Source organism: Heteronotia binoei, chromosome 7 (assembly GCF_032191835.1).
Source record: "Heteronotia binoei isolate CCM8104 ecotype False Entrance Well chromosome 7, APGP_CSIRO_Hbin_v1, whole genome shotgun sequence".
Lineage (NCBI taxonomy): Eukaryota > Metazoa > Chordata > Lepidosauria > Squamata > Gekkonidae > Heteronotia > Heteronotia binoei.
Genome location: NC_083229.1, coordinates 99,929,064 through 99,955,112, shown reverse-complemented (window position 1 = coordinate 99,955,112; position 26,049 = coordinate 99,929,064). Strand labels below are relative to the sequence as shown.

Genomic DNA, 26,049 nt, shown 5'->3' with positions numbered 1-26,049 from the left:
TTCCCAAATGAGAGAGGCTTCCTGACATAATGCCAAAGAGACTGTTCCTCTCCCCCTCCCCACCTGTTTAAATCATGCATGACTGACACACAGAGACACATGGAGCTGCCTTATACTGAATCAGACCATTGGTCTACTGAAACCAGTATTGTATTCTCAGACAGGCAGCCATTCTCCAGGGTCTCTGATACGGGTCTTTCACATCACCTACATCATCTTTCGCATCACCTACTACCTCATCTTTTAAACTAGGGATGCTGGGGGGATTGAACCTACAACCAACTGCCAAGCAGGTGTTCTGTCATTGAGCCATGGCCCCTCCCCTTGTCCATATAGAGCTGTACATTTCTACCCTGGACACGACAGAGACAAGTTACAAAAGCTTAGTGTATACCTCTGAGTTCAAGAACATTTTGTGAAGACAACGTCAGTGTAGGACCATAACCTATTCTCCTGGGTATCCATACAATGGACTTCCCAGCCCAGAATGAAGAATTGGTGACCAGAGAAACATGAATGGGGTTCCAGTGCGGAGATTCACCTTTTGGGGCCACCATAGTAAAGTTTTAAGAATTGTTCTGGGGGTAGAAAAATGTTTGTAAGGACTGTGCTGGAGACAGAAAAACACAGTCAAACCAATTCTGAAGAAATTTGATCCTCAGCCTGGCAAAGAAAACCCACTGGGTTGTCAGTGTCATAAAACCTAACAATGTTTGGACGTTCCTTGCTCTTTGGAAGCAATAAGAGAGTGCTTTTACTGCTTGATGTTAGCAATCTTAAAACTGACAGGGAAGGGAATCAATTCGTAACAGATCACAAATGCTGGAATCCCAAATGCTGGAAGCAGATCAAAAATTAAGTTAAAAAGGAACATTGTAGCCTTTACCTGATTTTCTTCAGTGTTATGTTCAAACTATAAAAAGTTAACTCCTTGATTGTTTAGCTCTGTGGACTGTGTCTCAAGGAAAGAAACACACAGGCAAGTTAAGATTTTGGCCTATGTATGTTTGAGGATATGAAGCAGGTGTTCTTTACTGCATTGCCTATACCATTGGCTATGCTCCCCCACAGTGAGCCATCATCTGAACTACTACATCTGGGCCACTGAATAATTATACCTTAATTTGCACTATGTGCTCACCTGCATTTGTTATATAATGCTGTTGTTTTAATTGTATTTATTGGTTTTATTGTATGTGACCCGTTTTACTTGATTGTGATCCGCCCTGAACCCGTCTGGGAAAGGGCGGAATATAAATTGACCAAATAAATAAATAAAAATGGTGGCAGCTTATGAATGGAGTAGCATTTGAGTCCCCAACACAAATAACTCAAGGAGAGAGTAGGGGGCTGGGCTATCCTGCAGAAATCTCTGTGAGTGTAAGAAAGGACTTGGAAAGAGAAATGCTCATAGCTTTGTTATGTATGTTTTAATTTCTTAGCTGCCTTGGTAGGCCTTTGTGAGAGCAAAAAGGCAGGATATACATGGCTCATGAAGAACAAGCACTCTCTTGTACCTGTGTAATGATAGGAATGTACATTCAGAGCTTCAGGGGAAAAAAGATATCAGACACAATGTAAAGTTTTGAAAAAAAATTATTGTTATTTAACATACATCTGCCTTAAATATTTCCACATAACAGAAGTGTTATTTTCAAGTCACCAGCTGTATTACTTATATACATGTGTTCATAGTTAACAAAAAAAATTATGAGCATCCTATCAAAAGCAGTGATTATTCTTCCCTTCTCAGGAAATAGAAAGTACGAGTCTTATAATACATAAAATGTAAATTATATGTACACACAGCTTCCTTCTGGAACTGAGAGCAAATAAAAAGCAATTATTTTTCAAAATGTAAAATGCATGTCTATATTACAATAAAATGAATGAAATACTGTTTATGAAATATTCTTTTCAAAACTTTATGAATTTTTATTTTAACCGGATTATTTACAAAATATACTCAACAGCCACACAGAGGCTTGAATGTGTGTATATATATGAATATATACACGCACACATATATAACATATAAATAATTTTGTTAAAAAATCAGTCAAGATCAAGCAAGATTCTTCTGTCTTTGGAATGTCTAAAACAGAACATAAACCTTTTTCCAGTGTTTCTTTTTGATATGAATACACCCACTCCGTGTAAATGGGGCCCTTCAGAGCAATACTGAGAGGGCTAGGTAGTTTTAAAAATCTTAAAAGCTTTCAGGATGGATGGCAAGAAAAAAAATGTTTTAATTTGAAGATGTTTGTCTGAAGACCCACAAATCTGAAAACTGACACAACCAGTGCTATTGCTCACTGCATTAGGTAGACAATAAACTGATATATCCTACCATCTATGGCTTATGTTTTCATTGCTCTACCTACACAGATCACATACTTGGGAAGCTGCTACTGTTGCTAGCCAGATTTTCTTTGTACAGTTATTGTTGAATTTCTAGCAGAACATATACTATTAGAGAAACAAAGGGTGACAGTCATGAAATAAATGGAACAGGGCCCATCATTTCCAGTCTTGTCAACTACATGAAGGTTAATATGCATAATATACCACCGATTAATTTTAAATCACTCTTCAAAAGGGACTTTAATAAAACCAGACATTTCCAAACCAATCTTATGCATGATTACCTGGAAGTAAATCCCACTGAGTTTAATGGGATTTGTCCCAAGTTATGCCCAGGAATGTAGCTGTAATGTCTGCATTATAGCATGAAATCTCTACAGCATGCATCTATTCTTGCAATAGTTTCCCTTCAAACTAAAACCGCTTTTAAACAGTCAATGTATTGTCACAATGAGAACTTCTGATGTCCTACCTCAGTTAATCAACCTTCACTGATATCGAGTTTTGTATTTTTTATAACTAGATACACTTATGGTGGATTCAAAGAATGAACAAGTTCATGTACCTGAGATCACTGATTATAGACAATACAACAAACTTTATCTGATGTTTCTCCAATATTGTTCAATCTTACAAAAAGACAATTATTCTTTATTTCTGTAAACAGTTAAAAAGCTATATTATCCTTTTCAATATGCAAAGTTTTCATAGTAAAAATCCACAGACAACTATTTTATTTAAAAAAAACTTCTAATCCTGAAAGCATTTCCAGCTTTCATATTAGGGATCATCAAAAAATATTGGTTATGCTCTGCCATTCATTTGAAGCCTCTTGAACAACCTCTTCCAAGTTCAAAGCACGATTAATGTCTTCACCCTCCTGTCCTTGATGACTGGTGGATTCTTGGACTGTGCCTAAGGACAACAGAAAGAATGCAAGGAGATATAGCACAAGATCTAATGAACATATGCAATCAAATATAAAAAGTATCTGATAACAGAATGCAGCAAGAAATGCATTATTTTTGTTGAAAAAGGAAACAAGTAGCAATTACACTATGTACCATTAACCTAAAAATTAGTCTTCTCCATCCTTGTTCAGTAGAATTAGCTGGATACAGAGCTTTGTACAAGCTCTGAAGTATGCTTGCTTTCAGGTTATCCACCAGTTTAAATGTTGGGGGCAGATCTACTAAGTAAGCAAGCAGTCAGTGTTGATGCAGTGGCTAAAAATGCTACTGCAGTCTTTTGGTGTATCAACAGAAGCATAACATCCAAATCACAAAATGTCATTGTCCTGCTGTACACCACACTGGTCAGGCTGCAGCTGGAGTACTGTGCACAGTTCTGGAGGCCTCACTTTAAAAAAGATGTGGACAGTATGGAGTGGATGCAGAAGACAGCAATGGGAATGATCAGAGGCTGGAAGACCAAATCTTATAAGGAAAGGCCAGGGGACGTGGGAATGTTCAGCCTGGAAGAGGCTGAGGAGGAACATGATTGCTCTCTTTAAATTGTTATAAAATGTTCTTCAGATAGTACATCACACCCAAAGAAATTGCAAAAGCAAACAAGAGCCATAATTCCAGATGTTGGAAATGCAAGAATACAGATCCAACCTTCTACCATATGTGGTGGTCTTGTAACAAAGCTAAAATGTACTGGATAAAAATCCACAAAGAAATACAAAAGATATTGAAAGTCAACTTTCTGATGAATAAAAAAAAATGTTATTAAACATAGTACCATCTAATGCAGGGGTCCTCACACTGTGGCCCGCTGAGGACGTTTATGCGGCCCACCGAGTTATGGCAAAATCAGACCAGAAGTGACGTTCGACCTAAACTCACGTTAGCAACACACACTTCCGGCACTGGGCTGAGGCGGCGGAGACAGAGTGTGAGGTGATACCAAGGTGAGGTGAGTTCCCAGGCCGGGGTGTGTGGTGTGGGGAAGGGAGAGAGATGCAGAAGACGGAGACCTGACGGCCCGCGGCCTTGTACAGTAACGACAGTCCGGCCCTCCAACAGTCTGAGGGACAGTGAACTGGCCCCCTATTTAAAAAGTTTGAGGACCCCTGATCTAATGCATAAACATTTCATAATAAACTATTTAAATATAGTGTGACAGCAGCAAGAATGGTATTTGCATCAAAGTGGAAAGCTAAAACATGCCCAGAATTGATTGACTGGAAAAAGAAACCAACTGATTATATGACCATTGCAAAGCTAACATCCTACCTGCATAATAGACCAGAATCAGAATTTCAAGAAAAATGGAAAATATTTTTTGCATATATTGATCAAAATTAGGCTGCAAAGCTTTAAAGACTAAAAAAAGAATAAGAAACAAAATTGAGTAACATATGTTCAAAATGTTTATGCTTATAATGACCTAACGTTAGAAATATCAGAAATGTAAATGTATTTGTATGTGACCAGGCCAAAAGTATATAAGTTATTTGCACTTAACATAAGATCTGTTTAGCAATGTTAGAGATAGAAAAATATTACTAGTTACAATTTATTAGATAATATTGCTGGCTTCTTTCACTAATTGATTTTTATGCTCTTGTTGGCCAGAAAATGATTATGTATAAATGAACCACTGTGGTATTTATATCTTATCCTACCTTTTTCTATGTTTGTTTTTCTATGCTTGTTTATATAAAATAAAAATATAGAGAGAGATTGCTCTCTTTAAGTATTTGAAAGACTGGGAGCTGCTTTTGTTGGAAGCAGAGGATAGAACTTGCAATATTGGGTTTAAATTATGGACAGACAGATTACCAGCTGGATAATGGATTTTTTTTTTTTTTACAGGAAGAGCAGATCAGCAGTGGAATCAGCTGCCTGGGGAGCTGGTGAGCTCCCATCACTGGCAAGGTAGAAATTTAAATTTTAAAATGCTCCTCCATTTTTCAAAACTGATACAGCTGTTCCACTACTGTATATGGCCTACAATGGAAATATCACTAATACATAGTGATGGGAACAAACTGGGAAAACGCAGTTCAGTTTGTGGCATGCTTGGTTTGGGAAACATGAACTGTCATGAACTTTTAAGTACCAAACAAACCAGTTCAGTTTGTAATATGATAGAGTGCCTCCAGCCCACCCCTTGTGGTAGAGACACCAAACTTGCAGGGGTTCTCTGGCTGACTCTCTACTATCTGCCCTCCAAGTCTGGTGAGAATTGGATTTACAGGGCCTGAGTTATTGTCCCCTTAAAAAAGATACCTCCAGGACAAGCCAGAGACATCTAATTCACAAGGGACCTCCCCCGAAACTCCTCTACATGCCCTCCAAGTCCTGCCCCCTGTTGCTTTGAAGTTTAATAAACATTTTGATATGATCACAGTGTGACAATAACCATATTACAGAACCAAGCGCTGTAACAGTTGGCTGCAAAAATACACTTATTCATCAATATATGTCCATTTCTTTACAAAACAATATTACAATTTTATGCAATATTATACATTTTACACCTCAGTTTTGAAGTTTGTCTTCAATTCTGATTGGACATAACTAAGAAGAGGTGCAAGCTGCTCCAGTATCTTTGAAGTTTTCTTTAAATTTTACTTGCTATATGAAAAGTCACTGAATAATTAGTTTTGACACCTGGAACAGGACAATTAATCAAGGAACAGTACAACGCTCTTGTTGTTTATAATATTGAATTGTAGCATTGTTTTATGAAGAAATTGACATGTATTGACAAATAGTGTATTTTTGCAGTTAACTTTCACAGAGGTTGGTTCTATAATATGGAAACATATCCATTTATAAGCCATCATGAACTGCTTGAAAGTTCATGGAAAGTTCAAGCCAACTGACTTGCCACAAACTTGAGTTTGCGAACCCATTCATGTCCATCCCTATTCATACACCAAGAGAGAAAAAGCACTGAACTTCTTTCTGAAAATCACATGCATTCTAGAAAAACTGACTGTTTTTCTGCTAGCAGATCAAGTTTACCGCTAATCCCAGGCTTAGAAGAAAACAAGGTGAGACCTGATAGACTCTCTTGTTCACCAGCCCATGCCGTATGGCTGCTTTCTGATCCCTGCAGCTAACTATCCTACCCACATGGAGATGCATAGTTGCTCTTACTCCTCTGCCTAACATCTTGGCTGGTCCGGCACTGGAAGCCTCAATGATGCAAAAGGTGAACAGGGACAGCTACCTTTCCTTATTCCCTTGTCCACCTGCAATGCTGCCATCTTGGCAGTAAAATTGTGATGGTGATGGCAGAGGTCAGGTCCTGCTTCTTCTTGCCCACCTGCAAAGGAGTGGTAGGAAACTTCTGGGATGGCATTGGCAGGTAGGTCCTGCTCCTCCGTCTCAGCCACAGATGGAAGTCAGTAGTAGCAGCCGCTCTCCACATGCTACTCTCCTTCTCCCTATGAAGCACCTGCATCTATTTTGCTCAGATGGCAAACACTTCAACAGCTCCTCCATCCCTGTTTTCCACCTCCCTGCAGCTGACAGAGGTGTTTGGGGGGAATCTACCTTCCCTCCATTTTTTCAAACTTTTGGGATTTCATGGAAATATCACTTTTCTTGTACACAACCACAACCTGTGGATTTGTGCTATTTGCAGATAGGGCTATTCTGAGAATTAGGTATAACGATATCTCACACACCAAAAAGCCTCCACTTTCAATGGACATTGTAGCACAGTTTTGCATTATATTACACTATTTATTATTCTAATGAAAATTATTCTAATGAAATGCTAGTGTGGATTCTGCAAAAGAAAATGGCCCTCTTGTTCACTATCACTGCTTATAAGTGGCAAGAATCCTGCACAGTCAGAATAGCAATGTTCAGTTTAACAATTGGAAAAGCACAAAATACAAGCTGCTTTCAGCTCAACAGAGCTCTTCACAATGACACCTCTGCAAATGAATTTGTTATCATCAGAAGTGTTAGTACAGTTTATTACTATCAGGATATGTTATCAGGCTAACTTGAAGGAAGAAGGTACTTCACAAATTATTGCTAAAGAACTGAATCCATACTTTGTAACTGGCCCCAGTTTCCAAGAGCTTTGCAGTGATATGATGAGATGAAAAGTACACGTTTGGGCACTTTACTTTAGATTCCAGGGATGGATTAAAACCAACTGTCTTCTCTACATACTTTTACATAGCAAGGAATAATTACCAGCATAGCCATGAGCTCGCTTCATGTGAAGCTTCATATTACTTTTCTGGGTAAAACCCATTGCACAGTAGTCACATTTGTAAGGTCGTTCTCCCGTGTGTTTTTTCATATGAACTTGCAGTGCACTCTTCTGGTTAAAAGCTTTCTCACACAATGTGCATTGAAATGGCCGTTCTCCTGTTATAATAATAATTTCAAATTAAATAAGGGCAATGTGATGAAATATCATGATTTCATATACTGATGTCATCTGAACTGGCTACGAGAACCCAGGATTCAAAAAAGAAATCTGATTGGAAAGCCCAGTGACCAGCCAGTTGAATCCTTACCTGTGAGTCACCCCTACTGAATTATCTCTTGTAACATTCCAGAATGCATGCATTTTGCTCCCAGCTCAGGACATAAGGCAGAGATGTAGAAAAGAATTATTTGCCCCTTTCTACAGTTCTCAAGCAGAGAACTCCAAAAGAAATAAAACACCAGCATGTATGGTGTAAACACTATAGGTTGGTACCTACCTGTAATATCATCCACAACAGTGCACAGGGAGGGCACTGATTTCTTGCAAATGATGCAGGTTTCCCCATTACAGTACTTATGAGTTCAAGATTGGTGAAATGTCAACATTGGGAATCTGCTCTTTTTAATTCAATTTATTTGGAAACAATATCTGATCTCAAGGAGTGAGCTTGAATGATGAAGAGATAATTCAAGAACACCTAACAGAGAGAACCCAGATGGCTGCTCTCAGATCCGTTTCCTCTGCCATTCTGGAATGTACCTAAATCAGGGTGGCCAACGGTAGCTCTCCAGATTTTTTTGCCTACAACTCCCATCAGCCCCGGACATTGGCCATGCTGGCTGGGGCTGATGGGAGTTGTAGGCAGAAAACATCTGGAGAGCTACCGTTGGCCACCCCTGACCTAAACAATAAATCCTCAGAAATCAGTGAGCATTCTGCATTAAAGAACCAGTCAAAAACTGTCTGGGTACAGTACCCTACAATCAAGTACAGCCTTTGTAAAGCAGCTGCTGTAATGTCACACAAAGAAATATGCCCAAGCAGCTGTCCTATACGTTTCTTTCCAGTGGGCTTCTGAAAAGGAAAGTGATTGGCATCCTATCTCTTCATAACCAAGGCTGGTGCATATCAGTAGGCCAGGTAGGCGGCTTCCTGGGATGCTACCTGGCCTCAAGGGCAGGCAGTGGGCACCTCCTCCCCCTCCCTGCATGGACCCCACCGTCCCCGGTGCCTCTTCCCCAGTCACCATGCTCGCCCTTGCTGCCTGCCTCTCTGCCATCCTCTTCCACCTCGCTATCCACCTATGGATCGGCGGCAGCAGGAAAGGGGCACCAGGAGTAGTGCGACAGCAGGTGCACTCAGAGCCAGGCTCCAAGCACACGTGCTGCCCTGCATCCTTCTTTACCCTTGCTCAGCCTTTCTGGAAGGTTGAGTGGGAGCGGTATGTGTGCTCAGAGGTGCTCGGTGCTGTGCTGCCTGCAATGCTGCATTTTCCCTTACTGCCGCAGGTGCAGGGGCTGGGGGCCTAGGGGACCAGAAACCCTGGCACCAGCCCTGTTCATAACAGCACTTATGATTAACACAGATCTGACCAGTTATTTGAGAGAAGACTCCATTATGACCTGTTTGCCCCTTCCCAAAATGCCTAAGGCATTTAGATTTGAGATGACTGAAATTCCATTTGTCATTTTCCCCAGTCTTGTCCTGACAAGGAGCCAACAAAATCATTGAGGATCTGAGGTAGAGCAGAGTCAAAAGAGAAATTCTAACACATACAACTGAAGGTCTTTGCCAACCTGACCTTGTTAAGATGTACCACCACTTTGTGAACCTTCTTGAAGTCTATAATCTCATGACTGAATGTCACTGAGAACCATGTGAAAGACTAGATTCAGTGTGAAAGACTCGATTCTTATTTAAAAGTTTGGCTCTAGAACTAGTTTTACTCTTCTTTGGGCAAAAGAACTACAGGATATTGATTAACTGGAATATTTATAGCCTGCCTTTCCACTGGTCACATAGCAGCCAGTCCTTTCCTATAGCCTGAGATAGCAGTAATTTCTAAATTATCTCTTTCATCAGCTTTGTTGGATTTCCTCAGAGGTGGAGACTGCTGCTTCCAGGGTACTGTTCTGAACTTAATTAACAGCCTCTAGAAACATTATCAAATGACTTACCTGTTTCAAAAGAGTCATTTCTATTCACACTTCCCCCTTAACTATGTTCCAAAGAGGGCTGTGTACAAGTCAGTGATGCTGCTTGTTTATGAACAGTGTGGGAGGACATGTAAAATTACATTTACTTTGTGATCTCTGCTCCAGTAAAATTAGAATTGGAGCAGGCAGACAGTACTATAGAAAACTATAGAATGACAGAAAACTATATGAAGTATGCTCAGAAGATTTCGGGGAAAGACCTTTTCCTACAAGCTTTCTATAGAGGACTTAAGGAAACTGTGAGAATGATCAAAATGACTCTATAGTGAATCTTGTGTTCTTTAAGTTGAATATTACCAGTACTGAGAATGGTTCCTTTGATAAAAACTGCAGCTACTATTATCTACTCTGGGTGAAAAATATGGAAGAATACTGATAAATTACCTGGTTTCTTCTGCTAACTTCAGAGAAAAGGAAGCACAAGTGGAAAAATTTCATGTTTATCATGATTACGTAATTGTTACTTGCCAAAGAAGTGAAGTCAATCCAGAAGCTACAGCTGTCTGTTCACACGTATGTATGTTCACCTACTGGCAGGCAATGGATGACACAAGCACATTCAGCTGGTTTTGGAACCGCCTCAGTAGATTCCTATCTGCTTAGTTCAAGATTGTAGTTCTTACCCCTCAAACTCCGGTCCAATATATACTGATTGGGAAGGTGTAAACCTAGACATTTTGAAAGTTGACCACCAAATCCAGCTTTTGGTGGGTAGGGAGCCAGATCAAGGTGGCTCAGAAATTCTTCATGGAAAGGAGCATTGTTGAGATACAAGTAAATAATGTAGCCCTGGAGTCTCAAAGAGGTAACAACTGGGGCTATACACTTTGTAAAAACTTTAGGTGTTGTTGCCAACCCAAAGGGAAGACCCCTGCATCAGAACAAGTTTGCTTATTGGAAACAGAGATATTTATGGTGGTTTCTATGGACAGATATATGAAAATGCATATCCTGTAAATCAAGTACAGTGAACCACAAACCAACTTCTAATAACTGTAGAACAGAAACTAGGGACTCATAACTGTGCTCCGCTGTGCTGAGCACCCAGGTAACAGATGCAATTGATTACCAACACCTCAGAGAAGGTAACAGCCTGTCCCCAAACCTGACTGGTAGGCTGGCACAGCTCTCTAGTCAGAAGGCACTCGAGGTTGAGAGTCCATTCCAGGCCACACCTGATGCCTAGACCTGTTGCCCCACACCTAGCCTTCCTTCTTTCATAGGACTGCTGAGGCTGAAGAAGACAGTCCTGACACAGTGGTCCACAGGGTCTCTCTGGTACGGGTGCCACTGGTGCTGGAAATAAGATCTTTGCTTATAATGCAATGGGGTGGATGAAGTAATCTGCAGGGAATTAGCAGTCTGGTGTTTTTTCTTTAGTTGAGATAGGCCATCATCGGTCTTTTCAGAGAAAAGCATGGTGCTCTTGAAGGGAAGGTCCTCTACTCTCTGTCTAGTTTCCATATCTTAGCCAGGCATGGCGATGCATAAATATAGTTGTAGCTATAGACCTAGTGGAGGTGTCAGATACATGGTATGTGATGCTTACTTGTTGTTTACACAGCCGCACAAATTTTCTATCTGGTACAACTTGATGGGAAGAGTGACTGATTTATTTCACAGCTCCGTAAATCATTCTAACATCAGAGAAGTCACAACACCAGGAGAGTGAGTACTCAGGTTCAGTTCTGCCCATTTGTTGTGCTACCTGGTTCTTCAACTGAAGTGTTCTTGCTAGGAAAGTACTGGGAATAATACATCCGGTTCCATACCTGGCAATCATCCATCACCAGTTAACTGGTACAGAATCATTGGGGCCTCAAATTTACATGTACAACACAGACACTGCAGTCCTGAAGTGGAGTCCAAAAGCGTTCAGGAAGCTGACCAACCACTATGCCAGCATAGCTCAAAAATACACTGACATATCTCAGAGAGATCCTGTCTTAATGTCCTCAGGATTGAGCAGCCCATCAAGAAAGGCAAACCATATGGTGCTGGGAAGTGCTATCAGTTATGGCCAGCCACTAACAAAACAGAAGGCAACTTACTTGTACAACTAGTTGTTACCTGTATGAATGCGGCTATGTCTTTCCAGTTGACTTGGCTTAGCAAAGGCTTTTTCACAAGTATCACACTTAAACACTCTTGGCTTCTGGGAACTCAGTGATGGTCCAGCCTGATGTGTCTGCATATGCTCCTAATCAAAACATACATTCTTAATATTAAACTGCAGTATGAAACTCACAGAGTAATTATAAGGGCAGGACATCATCATATACTTTTCGTGGAGATACAAAAGCATGATGTCAGCAACAGCCAAATTCTGTCTATTTTAGTGAGGACAAAATAAAAAACTTCTCAATATCAAAATGAAGTCTACACGCGTAGCCAAGGTTAGTGAAGACAACATGTACAAAAAAAAGTTATTTCTTCTACAGAATGCAGTATTAGAAATACTGAAATGTACCTTCCAGAAGCAATTTAAAGATGCACAATAAGTAAACTGTATCAATAGTATTCAGCAAAACTTGAACAAATGAAACTGTCTTATCTGGAGTCAGACTACTGGACCATTATGGAAAGTACTGTCTACCTGGACTAGCAGCAGCTCTCCAGTACCTCTGGCAGAGGTCTTTCACATCACCTACTGCCTGGTCCTTAACTGGAACTGATGGGGATTCAACCCGGAGCCTTCTGCTTGCCACACAGATCCTCTACCTTTTGGTCACTTGCTGTTTAGTACCTTGTTCATTAAATGAAAACCCATTTCATTCTTCCTTTTAAACTTAAAACGTACTTCCTTCTAAACTTATTAAATGTACAGAATAGAAGCAGGATTTCATTATTATCAGCAAATAATGCACAACATGAAGAGGTAGTCCTTACCATACACACTATGCTCACTATTATATCCATATATTCAATATGCTGTCTATTCAGAAGGGATTTAAAAAGTTTTCTTTTTGTTATAATACAGACCTTCAGATGTGTTGCCCGTTTGAAGGCTTTATTGCAGATATGACAAACGTGGATTCTTTCTTTGCCATGAACTTCTTTACTATGCTGCATTAGCATAGCAGCTGAAGAGAAAGTCTGAGTACATTCAAAACACTGGTGTACACGGGGCTCTTTTTCAGCTTGAATGCCTTTATGGAGACTTGGAGAAACCTCACTCACCTGCAGTAATTCCATAAATATGGACACAAATAATTACAGGAAATAAAACCACCTAAAAATCATGTGGTTATTTAACAGTTTCTTCAAGAACACATAATCTCAGAAAAGATGCTGAGACTGGCCATGAAAAACAGGGTTGCACTTACCTGTAATGGGTGATCATCGAGTAGTCTTCCATGCAGTCCCATGTGGGGACTGAGCTTGCACAGGCCAGCCTCAGAGAGGAGGTTTCAAAGCTTCCTAGCTCTTTCTAGAAGATGTGGAGTGCTCCCCTTCCCCTCCAATGCAAGTTCATATTTTCCCACCCAAACTGGCACACGATGGAAGAAGAGAGATCAATCCTCTCAATCCTTTCATCATCACCATGGAGAAGAACCCACATAACAGAGGATTCCACAGCGGGGAAAGGAGGGATGTGTGCTTGCACAGATGTCCACTTGATGAACAACCATTACCACCAGTATGTAGAACCCTATTTTCATTGTTGTGGCTTCTGTGCAGTCTCACAGGGGAGAATAGCAAGCTCACTTATCAGAGGAGGTGGGGTATGGGACCCTTAGCAAAATACTGTAACACTGCTTTTCCCATAGCTTTATCACTCATGGAATCCATGTTGACAGCACTGTTTTTCACAGAAGAGAGGACCAGAGAGAGAGGACCAGATGGGTGCTTTGCAAATGGAGGACATTCCCCAGGAATGCTGTGAGGACTGTGACCTCACTGAGTACACTTTCATAGGAAAAGGACAGTCAGGCTCTATATGGTTGGATAGTGAAAAGCCAGTCATCTATACAGGGATATAACCTGCAATCTTGAAGGTGTAGATGGATTATCACAACAGACATACATCTGGGGAGGGAGGGTGGCTCAGTGGTAGAGAATCCACTTGGTAAGCAGAAGGTCCCAGGTTCAATCACCGGCATCTCCAACTAAAAAGGCTTCAGGCAAATAGGCATGAAAAACCTCAGCTTGAGGCCCTGGAGAGCCGCTGCCAGTCTGAGTAGACAATACTGACTTTGTTGGACCGAGGGTCTGATTCAGTATAAGGCAGCTTCAGATGTTCATCTGCTAAATACGAAAGCCAGGCCAAAGGGCAGAACACTGTATTGGTAGTTGGCAGTTCCACACTGAAAACACAGGTATTTCTGCATTGTTTGTGTATGACAATATGGGAATGTGTGCTTTTAAGTTCAACAGTAATATACTAATCCTTCTCATGCAATAGAAAAAGCACTTCTGCCAAGATAATCGTATGAAACAGCAACTTTCAGAAATTCTAAGATCTAGAATGAATCTTTTTCCATCTTTTTTGTTAACCAAATATACCTGGAACAAAACCCAGTCCTTGCCACACTGCCTCCCTTGTTGTTTCTTGCCCAACTGATGTGAGGCATATGACGGGTGAAAGTATGAACACTGGTAAGAAGGATGGAATCTATACAGCTGTTGGAATCTGTGGATATGCCACATGTCTAAGAAAATACCTTGGTTGAAGATATGGACAGAAGGATCAGTCATGCCAAGTGTCTCTACTGTTAGCTTACTCTTGTGCATCCAGTCTAACACTTTGTTGAATTGTGCACTGAATAAGTCATTTCCCTCAATGAGAACACCTTCAGCTTTAGCCTTAGTGTTGTTTTGTAAATTACAACTCAGCCAGAAACATCTTTGGAGAATGACTGCTGATTTCACAGCTCTACTGGTTGAGTCAGCTACATGCCTAGTGACACTGGGTTACTGTTTTCCAAGTTTTAGACCCTCTGCCTGAATGACCTTGTTAAAGGTCATCAATGCACTGATATGTATGTCCCATAAGAGCACTTGGTAACATCCCATGATGGAGTTAAAGTTAGCCATCCTGAAATTAGTGCAGCTAGTGAATAAATTTTGTGGCCTAGACCATCTAGTTTCCTGCCCTCTCCATCAAAGGGAATGAGAGCTACTCAGTTGTTTTAAAAGTATTAGCTCTAGAATGACAGAGTTGGCAACAGCATGGGTGAAGAGAAAAATCACACTTTTTAACAGCATCACTACCACTGAAAGAGAATAACACAGCAGAAAAACAAAGTGAAGTAAGTTGCTTTTCTTCCCTTCATTGCTACTGTACTCTTTTTTTAAAGTTCTCACCAATGAAAATCTAACACTATGAGCAAAACATGGTCTGAAGAGAGCAAAAAGAGCTAAGTAGGAAAGTTTCCTTTTTCAATGGTGCTAAAGAGAAGACTGAGGAAGGAGTGCTCTCCCTGCATCCATCACATGCTGGTTTGGGCAGGAAAATGCCAGCTCACATCAGAAGGGAGGGGGGAAATTCCAAATCTTCTGAAAAGAGCTAGGAAGCTTTGAGAATATTTCCCTGATTGCCTGATCTGAGCAAGTGCGGACCTCACATGAGACCGCACACAAGCCACAATGATTAACATTTAATTCTTCAGTTTAAAAAAGTGAACTGGTTATGTGGCAATCTAATTTTTCTATAACTATTTTTTCCCTAATGTTCTGCTATGTACAAATTACCTTTATGCTATGTTGAAACAGGAAACTTTAAATAGAAGAAATTCTATCAGCTGAGATGTAAGAACACATTGTTAAATATACATAAGAACACATTGTTAAATGTACACAAAATCAATCATGAAGGGTGGCTTGCTGTTTCAGATTTTGCATGAATTTCCTTGAGTACAGCTTCAAATGATAAATTTTAAATAAAATACTTAGGTATAACATAAATAAAACATTTTTTCTCAACTATCGGACATGAAGTGTGCATTATATTGTTTGCTTATTCAAGGCGACTTTATAAAAGCCTTTTACCTGATAAGCTAGTTCATCATGGTTTGTAGATGCTGGATGACGTGTATGGCTCACCAGTATGACTTGTTGTGAGTTTGAACTGCTTTGTCCAGAGAGACTAGTATCTGTGAGTAAAGCAGGAAACTGTTGACCCTGACAAAAGAAAAATGCTAATGAATTGTTTTTAAAGGGGGAAATACTATCACAATTAGCAAAAAGTCTAATTCGGCAAATGTAATCTCTAAGGAATACTTCCTACAGCACCTTGCTTTAATAGACAATAGGTTGGATGCCGGGCTTTTTTTTGTATCAGGTAATCCTTTGCATATTAGGCCTTGCACCCCTGATGTAGCCAATCTTTCAAGAGCCTACAGGGCTCTTGTTACAGGGCCTACTGTATGCTCTTGGAGGATTAGCTACATCAAGATTGTGTGTCCTAATATGCAAAGGAGTTCCTGATACAAAAAAAGCCCTGGTTGGATATATGCCCCTTAATAGGTTTATTTTCCAGAAGCCTTTGCTTCTTCTGTCTGACAAAACATACTACAGATCTATACACTGGTTTTGTCTTAGTATCATAAAGACGGAAGGAGTGCCCACTTCCATTCTAAGTAAACTATTCCAGCTCCTATCCTTACTTTTGGATGGGTGTGTGTGCTCCCCCAAATGTCCTGTTGCTGGCAGCCATTCTCATGTCTTGCAAACTGAGGGCTATGGCTTCTTTTATTGGATCAATTCACTTCACCCAGGGCCTTCCTCTTTTCCTGCTGCCTTCAACTTTTCCAAGCATTATTGTCTTTTCCAGTGACTCTTGACTTCTCATAATGTGACCCAAGTACAATAGCCTCATTTCAGTCATCTGAGCTTCTAGGGAGAGTTCAAACTTGATTTGGTCTAGGACCTGCTTATTTGTCATTTTGGCAGACTACGTATCAATATAACTCTCCTGCAACACCATATGTCAGAGGAATCTACTTTTTTCCTGTTAGCTCTTTTCATTGTCCAACTTTCACACCCATACATAACAATGGGGAATACTATGGCATGAATTAACTTGATCTTCATCATGAGCAACACATCCTTAAATTTAATAATAATAATATAATAATAATTTTTTATTTCTATCCCGCCCTCCCCGCCGGAGCAGGCTCAGGGCGGCTCACAACATAAAACACACATTACATCAATTATACTTATAAAACATGGTTAAAACAATTACAGAGTATTAAAATTAACATAACAGTATGGCGTTATAAACAGGTTTCAATAAATTTCAGAAGTAAAAACGTTTCAAGAATAAAAGCATTTCTAGCAGCATATCTAGATTTGTCACAGTTTTTTCGCTAGTTGAAGGCCATCTTGAAAAGGTGGGTCTTACAGGCCCTACGGAAACCCTCTAAACATCGTAGGGCCCTCACCTCCTCAGGGAGTTGGTTCCACAGTAGTGGAGCAGTAATAGAGAAGGCCCGGTCCCGGGTGGCTTTCAGTCTGGCCTCCCTTGGCCCAGGGATATTCAGCTGGTTTTTCCCAGATGACCTCAGTGCCCTCTGGGGCTCATATGGGGAGAGACGGTCCCTTAGGTAGGTAGGTCCTCGGCCATATAGGGCTTTAAAGGTAATAACCAGCACCTTGTAGCGAACTCGGTATGCCACTGGCAACCAGTGCAGTCCGCGCAGCCCCGGCCGTATGTGCTCCCACCTTGGGAGCCCCAGCAACAGCCTAGCCGCCGCGTTCTGCACCAGCTGCAGCCGCCGAATTCGGCACAAGGGCAGCCCCATGTAGAGGGCGTTGCAGTAGTCCAGTCTCGAGGTGACCGTAGCATGGATCACTGTTGCTAGGTCGCGGCGCTCTAGGAAGGGGGCCAACTGCTTCGCCCGACGAAGATGAAAGAACGCGGACTTGGCAGCGGCCGCTATCTGTGCCTCCATTGATAATGAAGGCTCCAGAAGAACCCCCAGGCTCTTGACCTTGTGTGCCGCTTTAAGCTGCACACCGTCAAGGACTGGCAAGGGGATTTCCCTTCCCAGGGCACCACGACCCAAGCACAGGACCCAAGCACAGGACCTTAGGATCTTTTCTAGTTTATTCATGGCTGCCCTTCTCATTTTCCCTCTCCTTCTAACTTCTTGGGTTCAGTTTCCCTTTTGGTTGATGATGGAGCCAGGGAATAGAAAATCATGAACAATTTCATTTTTTTCATCACCACCTTTAAAGTTGTGTAATTCTCAGAAGTCATTACTTTTATCTTAATTAATTTTGGATATCATGCACCTAAAGTACCTTCTACAGCCAGTTCCTTGCAATGCTCATTCAGCTGCTCCTATAGCTAGACAACACTGGCCTATATATCCACTGACGCTGGTTTTGTGAAGTATATGTGATAGTAACATCAGTTAGGAAATCTTTTGATTGTACATGACAGCTCAGATATTGTGTGACTTGTTGCCTTACGCCAGGAAGGATTTATTAAAAAGTAAAAGACAGACTTGATCGTCTAGTACAGGGGTGGCCAACGGTAGCTCTGCAGATGTTTTTTGCCTACAACTCCCATCAGCCCCAGCCATTGGCCATGCTGGCTGGCGCTGATGGGAGTTGTAGGCAAAAAACATCTGGAGAGCTACTGTTGGCCACCCCTGGTCTAGCACTTCCAAAAGCAGAAGCACCACAAATTTAATGGAACTAAAAATCACTTGCAATTAATTTGGAAATGATAGCCAAAATAAATTCAATGCATACATTTTGTAGAATATTTCACAAAACAGCTGCATGGGCTTTCTTATGTGCCATCAAGTTCTAACCGACTCCTAACAATCCCCAAAAGAGGCTTTTAATGTAAGTGAGAAGCAAAGGTGGTTTGCCATTGGCTTCCTCTACAGCATTTTCCTTGGTAGTCCCTCATCCAAGTACCAACCCTGCTTAGCTTCCAAGATCTGATGAGATCAGACTGCACATCCCCAGACATAACCTTAGCTATAATTTAGCGCAAAATTTCGCATCCAAATCTGTCTTGCCTTCTCCTAGTTTCACAATAATTATTCACAAATTAGGAATAGGACAGAAACATTTTCTGGCAAATGACACCAACCTGTGATGTGATATTAAGTGTTACTGCATCAAGGCCAGCAGACAACATACTCTGAGTATCAGCCAGAGTCAGGGTAACACTACCATCTCCTGCAGTTCCTGCTGATGACATTACCAAATTCTGAGCTGTCTGAGTCATGGGAGGTGTTGTAGGAAGATTCCCACTCGATGCACTAAGCTCTGTAAAAATCATGACATTATAAAAACTTAGATAACCTTAGTTGAATGGAGCACAAAATTCCTAGCTCCTGAACTTCTTTTTTTATTATTAGACTCAACATATATTTTGTACATACCGTAATGGGTAGCCTAAATGAAATTTATTGCCTGAATTGTGCTATTTTGCTCTCTTTTAAAAGAAAGGCTTTCTCCACTATTCAGGGAACCCTTCAGAAACATGTACACCAAACTACATTTTCCTTCTCTATGTGCTACATCCACATTAATAACTAAAAGTGGGATTTATAGAATAATGATAGACTGGGATAACATCAAATATGGCAAGGTGACTAAATAACAGAAAAAGATTTTCCTGTAAGACCACTGTTTTAATGGCAAAGGTTGTTCAGAGTAATATAATTATAGCAACTATTTGTAATTATATACTTGGGTGAAGTATTAAATCCTCACCTGAAGTACTGTTCAGTGCTGGGCTCTGAGATAGGAGCTGATCATTACTTATGGTTAACGTAGCGCCTGCTGACTGATTAGTGATAGTTGGTGTTGTCAGTCTTAGGTTCCCATTCAGTTCATTACCTCCAGAGGAACTGTGCTGAATAAGATCTTGGCCTAAACAGAAAATTAAATCTATGACCTGCTGAAGATCAGAATTTGTTTCTGCATTTCACTAATTTAATATTTTATAAGGATAAAATAGTGAAAAGGGAATTAAATATTTAAAGAAACCATCAATGTGGGGTTTGACCCACCCAGCTTTTCCACTTGTGAAAAGCGAGGAGGAGGGCATACCCTTTGACTACTAAAATGACTATGCTTGAGACGTGCATGGACAAACCCTTGTGAGTTGGCTGAACTAAAGAGAGGAACTAGGTGAGACTGAATGGGATAGCTTGGTGGATCCAATCCCAGGGATCAATTAAATTACAATAAAAACTTTAAAATATACCATTAAAGAGTGGCAACCCCCTATATTTAAATAAAATATAATAAAAGAGGCATTATGGGAGGAAGAAATACATGCTAAGGAAAACAATCATTGAATTCCACTTGGACAATGTAAAACTATTTGGAATTATCTTCAACATATGTAAGGAAGAACAAAGATTAAACATCTAGAAGCTCTGTAGCAAAAGACTCATAATTACAGCCAAAAGCAGATCTCGGTACATTAAAACACAGTTATAAGGTTATCTGATAGAAGAAGAGTCTGAGGAAAGATTCCAGATGTAGGTCTGCATTACAGACAACAGCTATATTTTAGTCAGTGTCTTTAAAAATATGGAAGACAATTCCAATATCAATCTGCCACTCCTGGGCCAGTACACAGAAAGTTATACACATTCCATGGCAATTAGAATGCTCATATCTAATTATGTGTAATATAGTAATTCAAAGTTGATACAAGTCTAAAATCCAATGTGAAATTATTCCACACAAAAAAATGGAATTATTTGTTGTTTTTGCTGCACATGTCACAGTGCCAAGCAAAAAAGAAACAGCTGATAAAACTGTTAACATATGACCAGAATAAAAAATGCATATATGCATAAAGAGATTTATATTTTTGTGGCATCATTTTTTGCTATGTAGAAGTAGTCTTACAGCAGCTCACCCTCTTTAGTAGTGTGAAATGCTACAGCAAACAACATCAAACAAAACTCTAGCTTAGGGCGAGGATCCACTTTAGTTTCTTTGGATCCTGGGTTTATATAACTCTGGGGGCTGTATGAGTTGTATTTTAAAATCATTTCAGTTTAAGATTCTATATTTTTTTAAAGAACAATTAATGTTTTACACTGCTACTATGAAATGAGAAAATGTTTGCCTGTTTGGGTGCAATACTAAAAGAACTACAAGAGGGAAAAGGGGACACCTGTCTATCCCCACTGATTCTAAGGAATCATCAGATGCAAAGAGCTGTTTTTTTTCTCTTGTAGATTTTCATTTCACCCCCAGATACACTTCACAGAAGGCAAAGTCTTCCACTTTTAGGAGACTAATAATGATACGTCGCTGTACTTGCCAGAGATGGTAAGGGTAATTTCTTGAGGGCTTCCTGATGAATTTGTAGTGGTGGAACTAGAAGCATGGGCTAAAACATGACTCAGACTTGAATTATTTATTGTCAGCGTGATCTCGTGTTGACCATTTGAGGTTGATACCATACCCTGTGATGTCATAACCTGAGAGAGATCCTGTGAACCTAAACATAATAAGCATGAAAAATCAATAGCTAGATTATACATTCATTAATATTTAATACTGTTATGATCTTTGTGATATGCTAAGTACAGAGTGCAGAGCAATACTAGGATGGCAGCCTATTTATCACAGGGGCAGTATAGAACCTAGAAAGATTCTGTCCAAAGCTGGAAATAACAACAGTTATATAAACTGCGAAGCAAATTATCACTTTCCCACTGCCCCTCTGGTTCATAAAAGCTTCCCATTATCCTTAAGAATAATAAATTAAACATTTTGCTAGAAGCCAGTGGCTGTAAAATAACTGAAGAAATACAGATCTTTTTTGTCTTCTGTCTATGTAACTTCAAATGCATTGGGTGGTGACCAATATTCCCTCTAAGCTGCAGAGTCTTGTGAGCAAAAATTCTACTTTGTGAGCTACTGGCATTAAAGTTGTGAGCTACTGCATAAATTAGTGTGCTCTGGGGTCATCCTTTCTTCGTTAAGACAAAAATGTGTGAGCTGGAGGCTAAAAAAACTGTGAGCTAGCTCACATTAACTCAGCTTAGAGGGAACACTGGTGGCGACTACACTAGGTTGGGGAAATCTTGGTGACTTCTAGCATTACTGCCTTGAAGCAGGAAGCTGAGGCTGCCAGTCCTAGATATGACTGCATGTGGAGAACTCTACATATTAGAAAAATTCTATTCATTTCTTACACAGGTTAAATAAGGCAGAAAAGGATACCAAAACGTTCCTTAACTCTGAGAATATCTAGGCTTAATTTAAATGTATATCTTACATGTATTTCCTTGATGGCTTGCAAGTCCAAATTTAAAATGAGAATTTGCTGGGACAACAGCCCTTAGTTATGTGACTTTGCACACAGCCAGCGTTTCCTTTAAACTGGGTCTTCCGTTGCTATGCAATGTTAGCATGCCAACGATGCACAGTTCTGAATGCAGGTTGCACTGGGATGCTAAGTTCCCTGCACATGCAGCAAGCCACTTTAAACTACTGTACATTTTGAGAATGTACAAAGTCAGTCCTGCTAGGATCACATTTCAGTCAGTCCTTAATGTAAACATGTACTTATCCAGACATATTTTTGCAGACTCTTGAAGACGTGATAGACATCCTGAATTCCCTATCAGAGTCACAGAGAGCCAATGATATTAACTGTACAATCCTAAAGGGACTTACTCCAGTCTAAGCCCATTAAAATGAATAGGTTTAGACTGGTGCAACTCTCTTTAGGGTTGCTCTGTAAATGGGCTACCAGGGCCATGTTGAAGATCCAAGGAATGGGACAGTAGCATTAGGCTGACTGGATGGTGCAGTGCTGGCAATGTACACATCTATAACTGAATTTTAGAGAAATTCTGGTGACTGAGGGGAATGGTAGCGTGGAGCTATGGCTTTTTTAAGTTCACTGATGCCAGGAAATGCCACAGTTCTCTCCCTTGCAAAGAGAGAAGGCAAAAGAACAAAGTTAGTGACAGCTCACAGAAAGGAGTCAGTAGGCACCAGCATGACTTGGCAAGCACATGCACAGTGCATGGGACAGTGCAGAAGGAAGTTATATAAGGAACCATAGTGCTATCCGCCATGTTTGATCCAACTCTAGACACAGCACAAGAAAAAAAGAGCCGCCTCATGCTTGGGTCATGAGGCAATCAGCTTGACCCAGGTAAATACTGAAAAGGGGCATCTCTTAGCTATACAACTTAGATTGGGTAGGAAGATATCGGCTTCATGATGAAACTTAGGCAGGGGAAAGTCTGACAGTCTGATTAGCCCAACAAATGAGGTAGGCTTCTCTTAAACCATGTTAAAGTATGGCAGAATTGACTGGAAAGTCACCAGAAGTATTTCTTTGGTAAGAAGTTATTCTCTCCACCCCACCCCAAGATCAAGAATTGTCCTGGTTCTGCATACAGGAAAAAGACAGACAACATCCCAACGAAGTATGGAACTCATTTAATCAATCTGATATCTATTAGATATCCCTTGTCATCCCTTGCTGTTTCTCAGTTCTGAAAATGCAGGGAAGCAAGAAACTGGTCACTAAGGATCTGAGCAAATTCCAGAGAATGGCATTCTTGGATTTTCTTCAACACCTATTTGTCTGTAGTAAATTTCAAAAAGGTGCTTGTAAACTTAACCAGATGCCCCAGAGTCAAGAGAACACTTGGATAAAGGAACACAATCATATTGAAATGTATCAAAATGGCTTCTTACTAGACCATTCTTGAAGCCATTAACTGGTTAATTTGAAGTTTTGCCATGGCTGCAGAAGGTAGACGGACTATAGATACTGGCTTAGTATAGCATGACTGGTTTTGGAGGTAGAAGAATCCGACACTTCTGCCGATGAAACGGACTTCTCTTGCCTGGAGATCTAAAATTCTGTTTTCTCTCTTTTATAAAAAAGTTCTGAGGAGTTTGGAAGACACTGTCTTCTTGTACTTGGGTACAAAGACTACTGAATTAAGCAGAAGTCTCTATCTCCCAGGTGAACTAGTTTATCCTGTCTATGGATCCAAGCAAGTGGATCCTACCCCTATGTCTAGGGGAGAACATGCTGTTTATAGCACACTGATTTCACTGCATTTATTCAATTATGCTGATATAAAAATCAAAGTACTACCACAAAACAATACTTGGAAGACATAAGCAAAGTTAATTAATAAAATTAAAATAAAAAACCCGACAAACTTATGGACTACAACCACACACACGCTTTCCAACAGAAAGAATTTGGTTTTTTAGCTGCACTTACTGGTAGTGTTAGCGGTCAACATGGATTCTTGCTCAGATATAGATCCTATTGTCATATTTGCGGAAGTAGTAACAGTGGGCTGTAAGGATAGACTTGACAAAGGCTGTATTACCACATTTGTTGGCACTGAACTGTCTGCTGCCTGGAGGGATGTATTTTGAGTGGGATCCCCAGTTAGCTGCTGGGTTAGTACATTGCCCTGTTGTAGTGTCTGCTGTAAGAGACTGGGATCAATCTGAAAAGCAAACATTGATATTTTTGAAAATAGGACATATTTGCATAAAATTTAAATTTTGAGTGGAAAATATTTTTCCCAAGCTGAATACTTTTAAGACACCCTAAGACATTATCAGCACAATCCAGAGGGGGGAGCAGACAAGCCGCTACATGGGCGCAGGAAGGGTTTGCACCGATGTACAACCGGCGCTACCACAGTGGAGGGGAGTTACGGGGGCGGGGGGCTGCCCGAGCGCTGCTCCGCCCAAGGGCAGCGGCTCCTGAGGGCTGCGCCCAAGCGTGGGCAGAAGTGAGGCGGAGCACGGCGTTCAGGCAGAGGAGAGAGTGGAGTTGGGGGCACAGCCAGGCTCAGGCGGCTTCCTGAGCAGTTCGGCCCATGACACACACCCCCAAGAGGTGCAACGTTATGCCAGCAAAAATAGCGGCGTGTCCCACAGGCACTCGTTGAAACCAAAAACAAAGGTTACCTCCGCTGCTGCAGAAGATCGCAAACCCCTTAGGGAGCGGTGTGATTGCCTCACCAATCCCCTCGTGCCTTGACCTGGCAAGCCAATCGTAGCCCCCCTCTCCTAGAAATACTTCCGCTCTGCCTCACACAACTCAGTTGTTAGGGACAGGTTTGTGTGGCGGGAAGCTCTGCTGGCGAGCTCCCGGACATACAGACTTAGAATGAGGGACAGGCAGGCACATTGGACAGATTTTGCACAGCGCGGTTGCTTTGACAGTATCTTTAATTTGTGAGGGGGAGAGAGAGGTCTCTCCCCTAGGGCAAACTGCTCTTGTTTCCAGGTCTCCACAGTTTCCAGGCTCCCGGAAACTCTGCATGTGAGGATGGTCGCCCATGGCTGGTTAAGTTCCAGTCCTCCCCCCCCCCCCCCGTCCTCCTCCTCCCCTCGCTCTCGACTGCTCAGTGTGCAAATGTCTCTGGCACTTGAAGCCAGCAGTGGGCTCCAACGGGGCATTTGCTGATCCTGCTCTCCTGTGCTGCCGCCTGCTCCTTTCCCTTGGTCTACCCTCTGCCATATTCCCAACCCTTGGAAGGGCACGTGCGGGGGGGGGGGGGGTGGCAGCTGCCCTGATGTGGGGAGGTGGGTCAGAGACTGTCCCTTTAAGAGAGCACCCGGCTGAAACGCAGCCTGCTCTTCCAGCCGCCACCCTTGCAGGTGCTCTTGATCTCTATCTCCATTTTGCAGGTGGGACTCCCAACACAGAGGCTTCCGCATGTGTCACTCCACCGCCCCCCCCCACTCCCTCAGTTGTTTCTGCCCCCTGCTCTGAATGGAGCCCCGCCCACGGCGAGACTGCCCAGCACGCACCAGGGAGGATGTTGCACTCTGTTCCAGAAAAATAAAGTCTGAGCTGTGCCCTCTGTTGTCCCTCCTGCTTGGCATCTGCTGCACATTCCATGCACATGGCAGAGGGCATCAGGGCAACACAAGGGGTCTCTGGGTGTGGGAGTGTCTGCTGCTGGGCTGCTCACTCCCAGACACACATTCCAGCCACTGTCTATGACAGCGAACTCCTGCACTTGGTACTTCCTGCTTGTCTGCCTGCCATTGGCAGAGTCTCTGACAGCGGGAGGGTGTGAGGGGATTGACAGCTTCTCCGTGGTCCCGTGCAGGCCTGTCTCGCCCCCACTCCCGCCTTGCCACCAAGCCAGGCTTCTCGTGCGTGCATGCCCAGCCTCGCTCCTGTTCCCTCCCCATGTTGGTGGGACGTCTCTCCTTTGCCTTTGATGGTCTGCCCATCATTGGCTCCATTCTCTGTTTGGTGGCAGGTTGGGGATGGCTATCACCTTCTATGGGGCTGCCTCTCCTCATCTGACTGTCATGAGCCGCG

General features: G+C 41.6%; 1 protein-coding gene across 4 annotated transcripts in view; it reads right to left on the bottom strand.

The window, feature by feature from the left end:
• Positions 1-1,580: 1,580 nt before the first annotated feature.
• ZNF236 (zinc finger protein 236) overlaps positions 1,581-26,049 on the bottom strand; it is a 76,249-nt gene continuing 51,780 nt past the window's right edge. For 3 of the 4 annotated variants that reach the window (XM_060244088.1, XM_060244089.1, XM_060244087.1), the window contains exons 25-33: positions 23,974-24,208; positions 21,031-21,210; positions 19,458-19,616; positions 18,829-19,007; positions 15,765-15,896; positions 12,756-12,953; positions 11,844-11,973; positions 7,536-7,712; positions 1,581-3,279 (exon numbers count right to left, since the gene is read on the bottom strand). In XM_060244088.1, coding sequence (XP_060100071.1) covers positions 3,155-3,279; positions 7,536-7,712; positions 11,844-11,973; positions 12,756-12,953; positions 15,765-15,896; positions 18,829-19,007; positions 19,458-19,616; positions 21,031-21,210; positions 23,974-24,208 — 1,515 coding nt within the window. In that variant the 3' untranslated portion in view covers positions 1,581-3,154. The remainder of the gene's footprint in view (positions 3,280-7,535; positions 7,713-11,843; positions 11,974-12,755; positions 12,954-15,764; positions 15,897-18,828; positions 19,008-19,457; positions 19,617-21,030; positions 21,211-23,973; positions 24,209-26,049) is intronic. The other variant, XM_060244090.1, reaches the window with a different exon arrangement.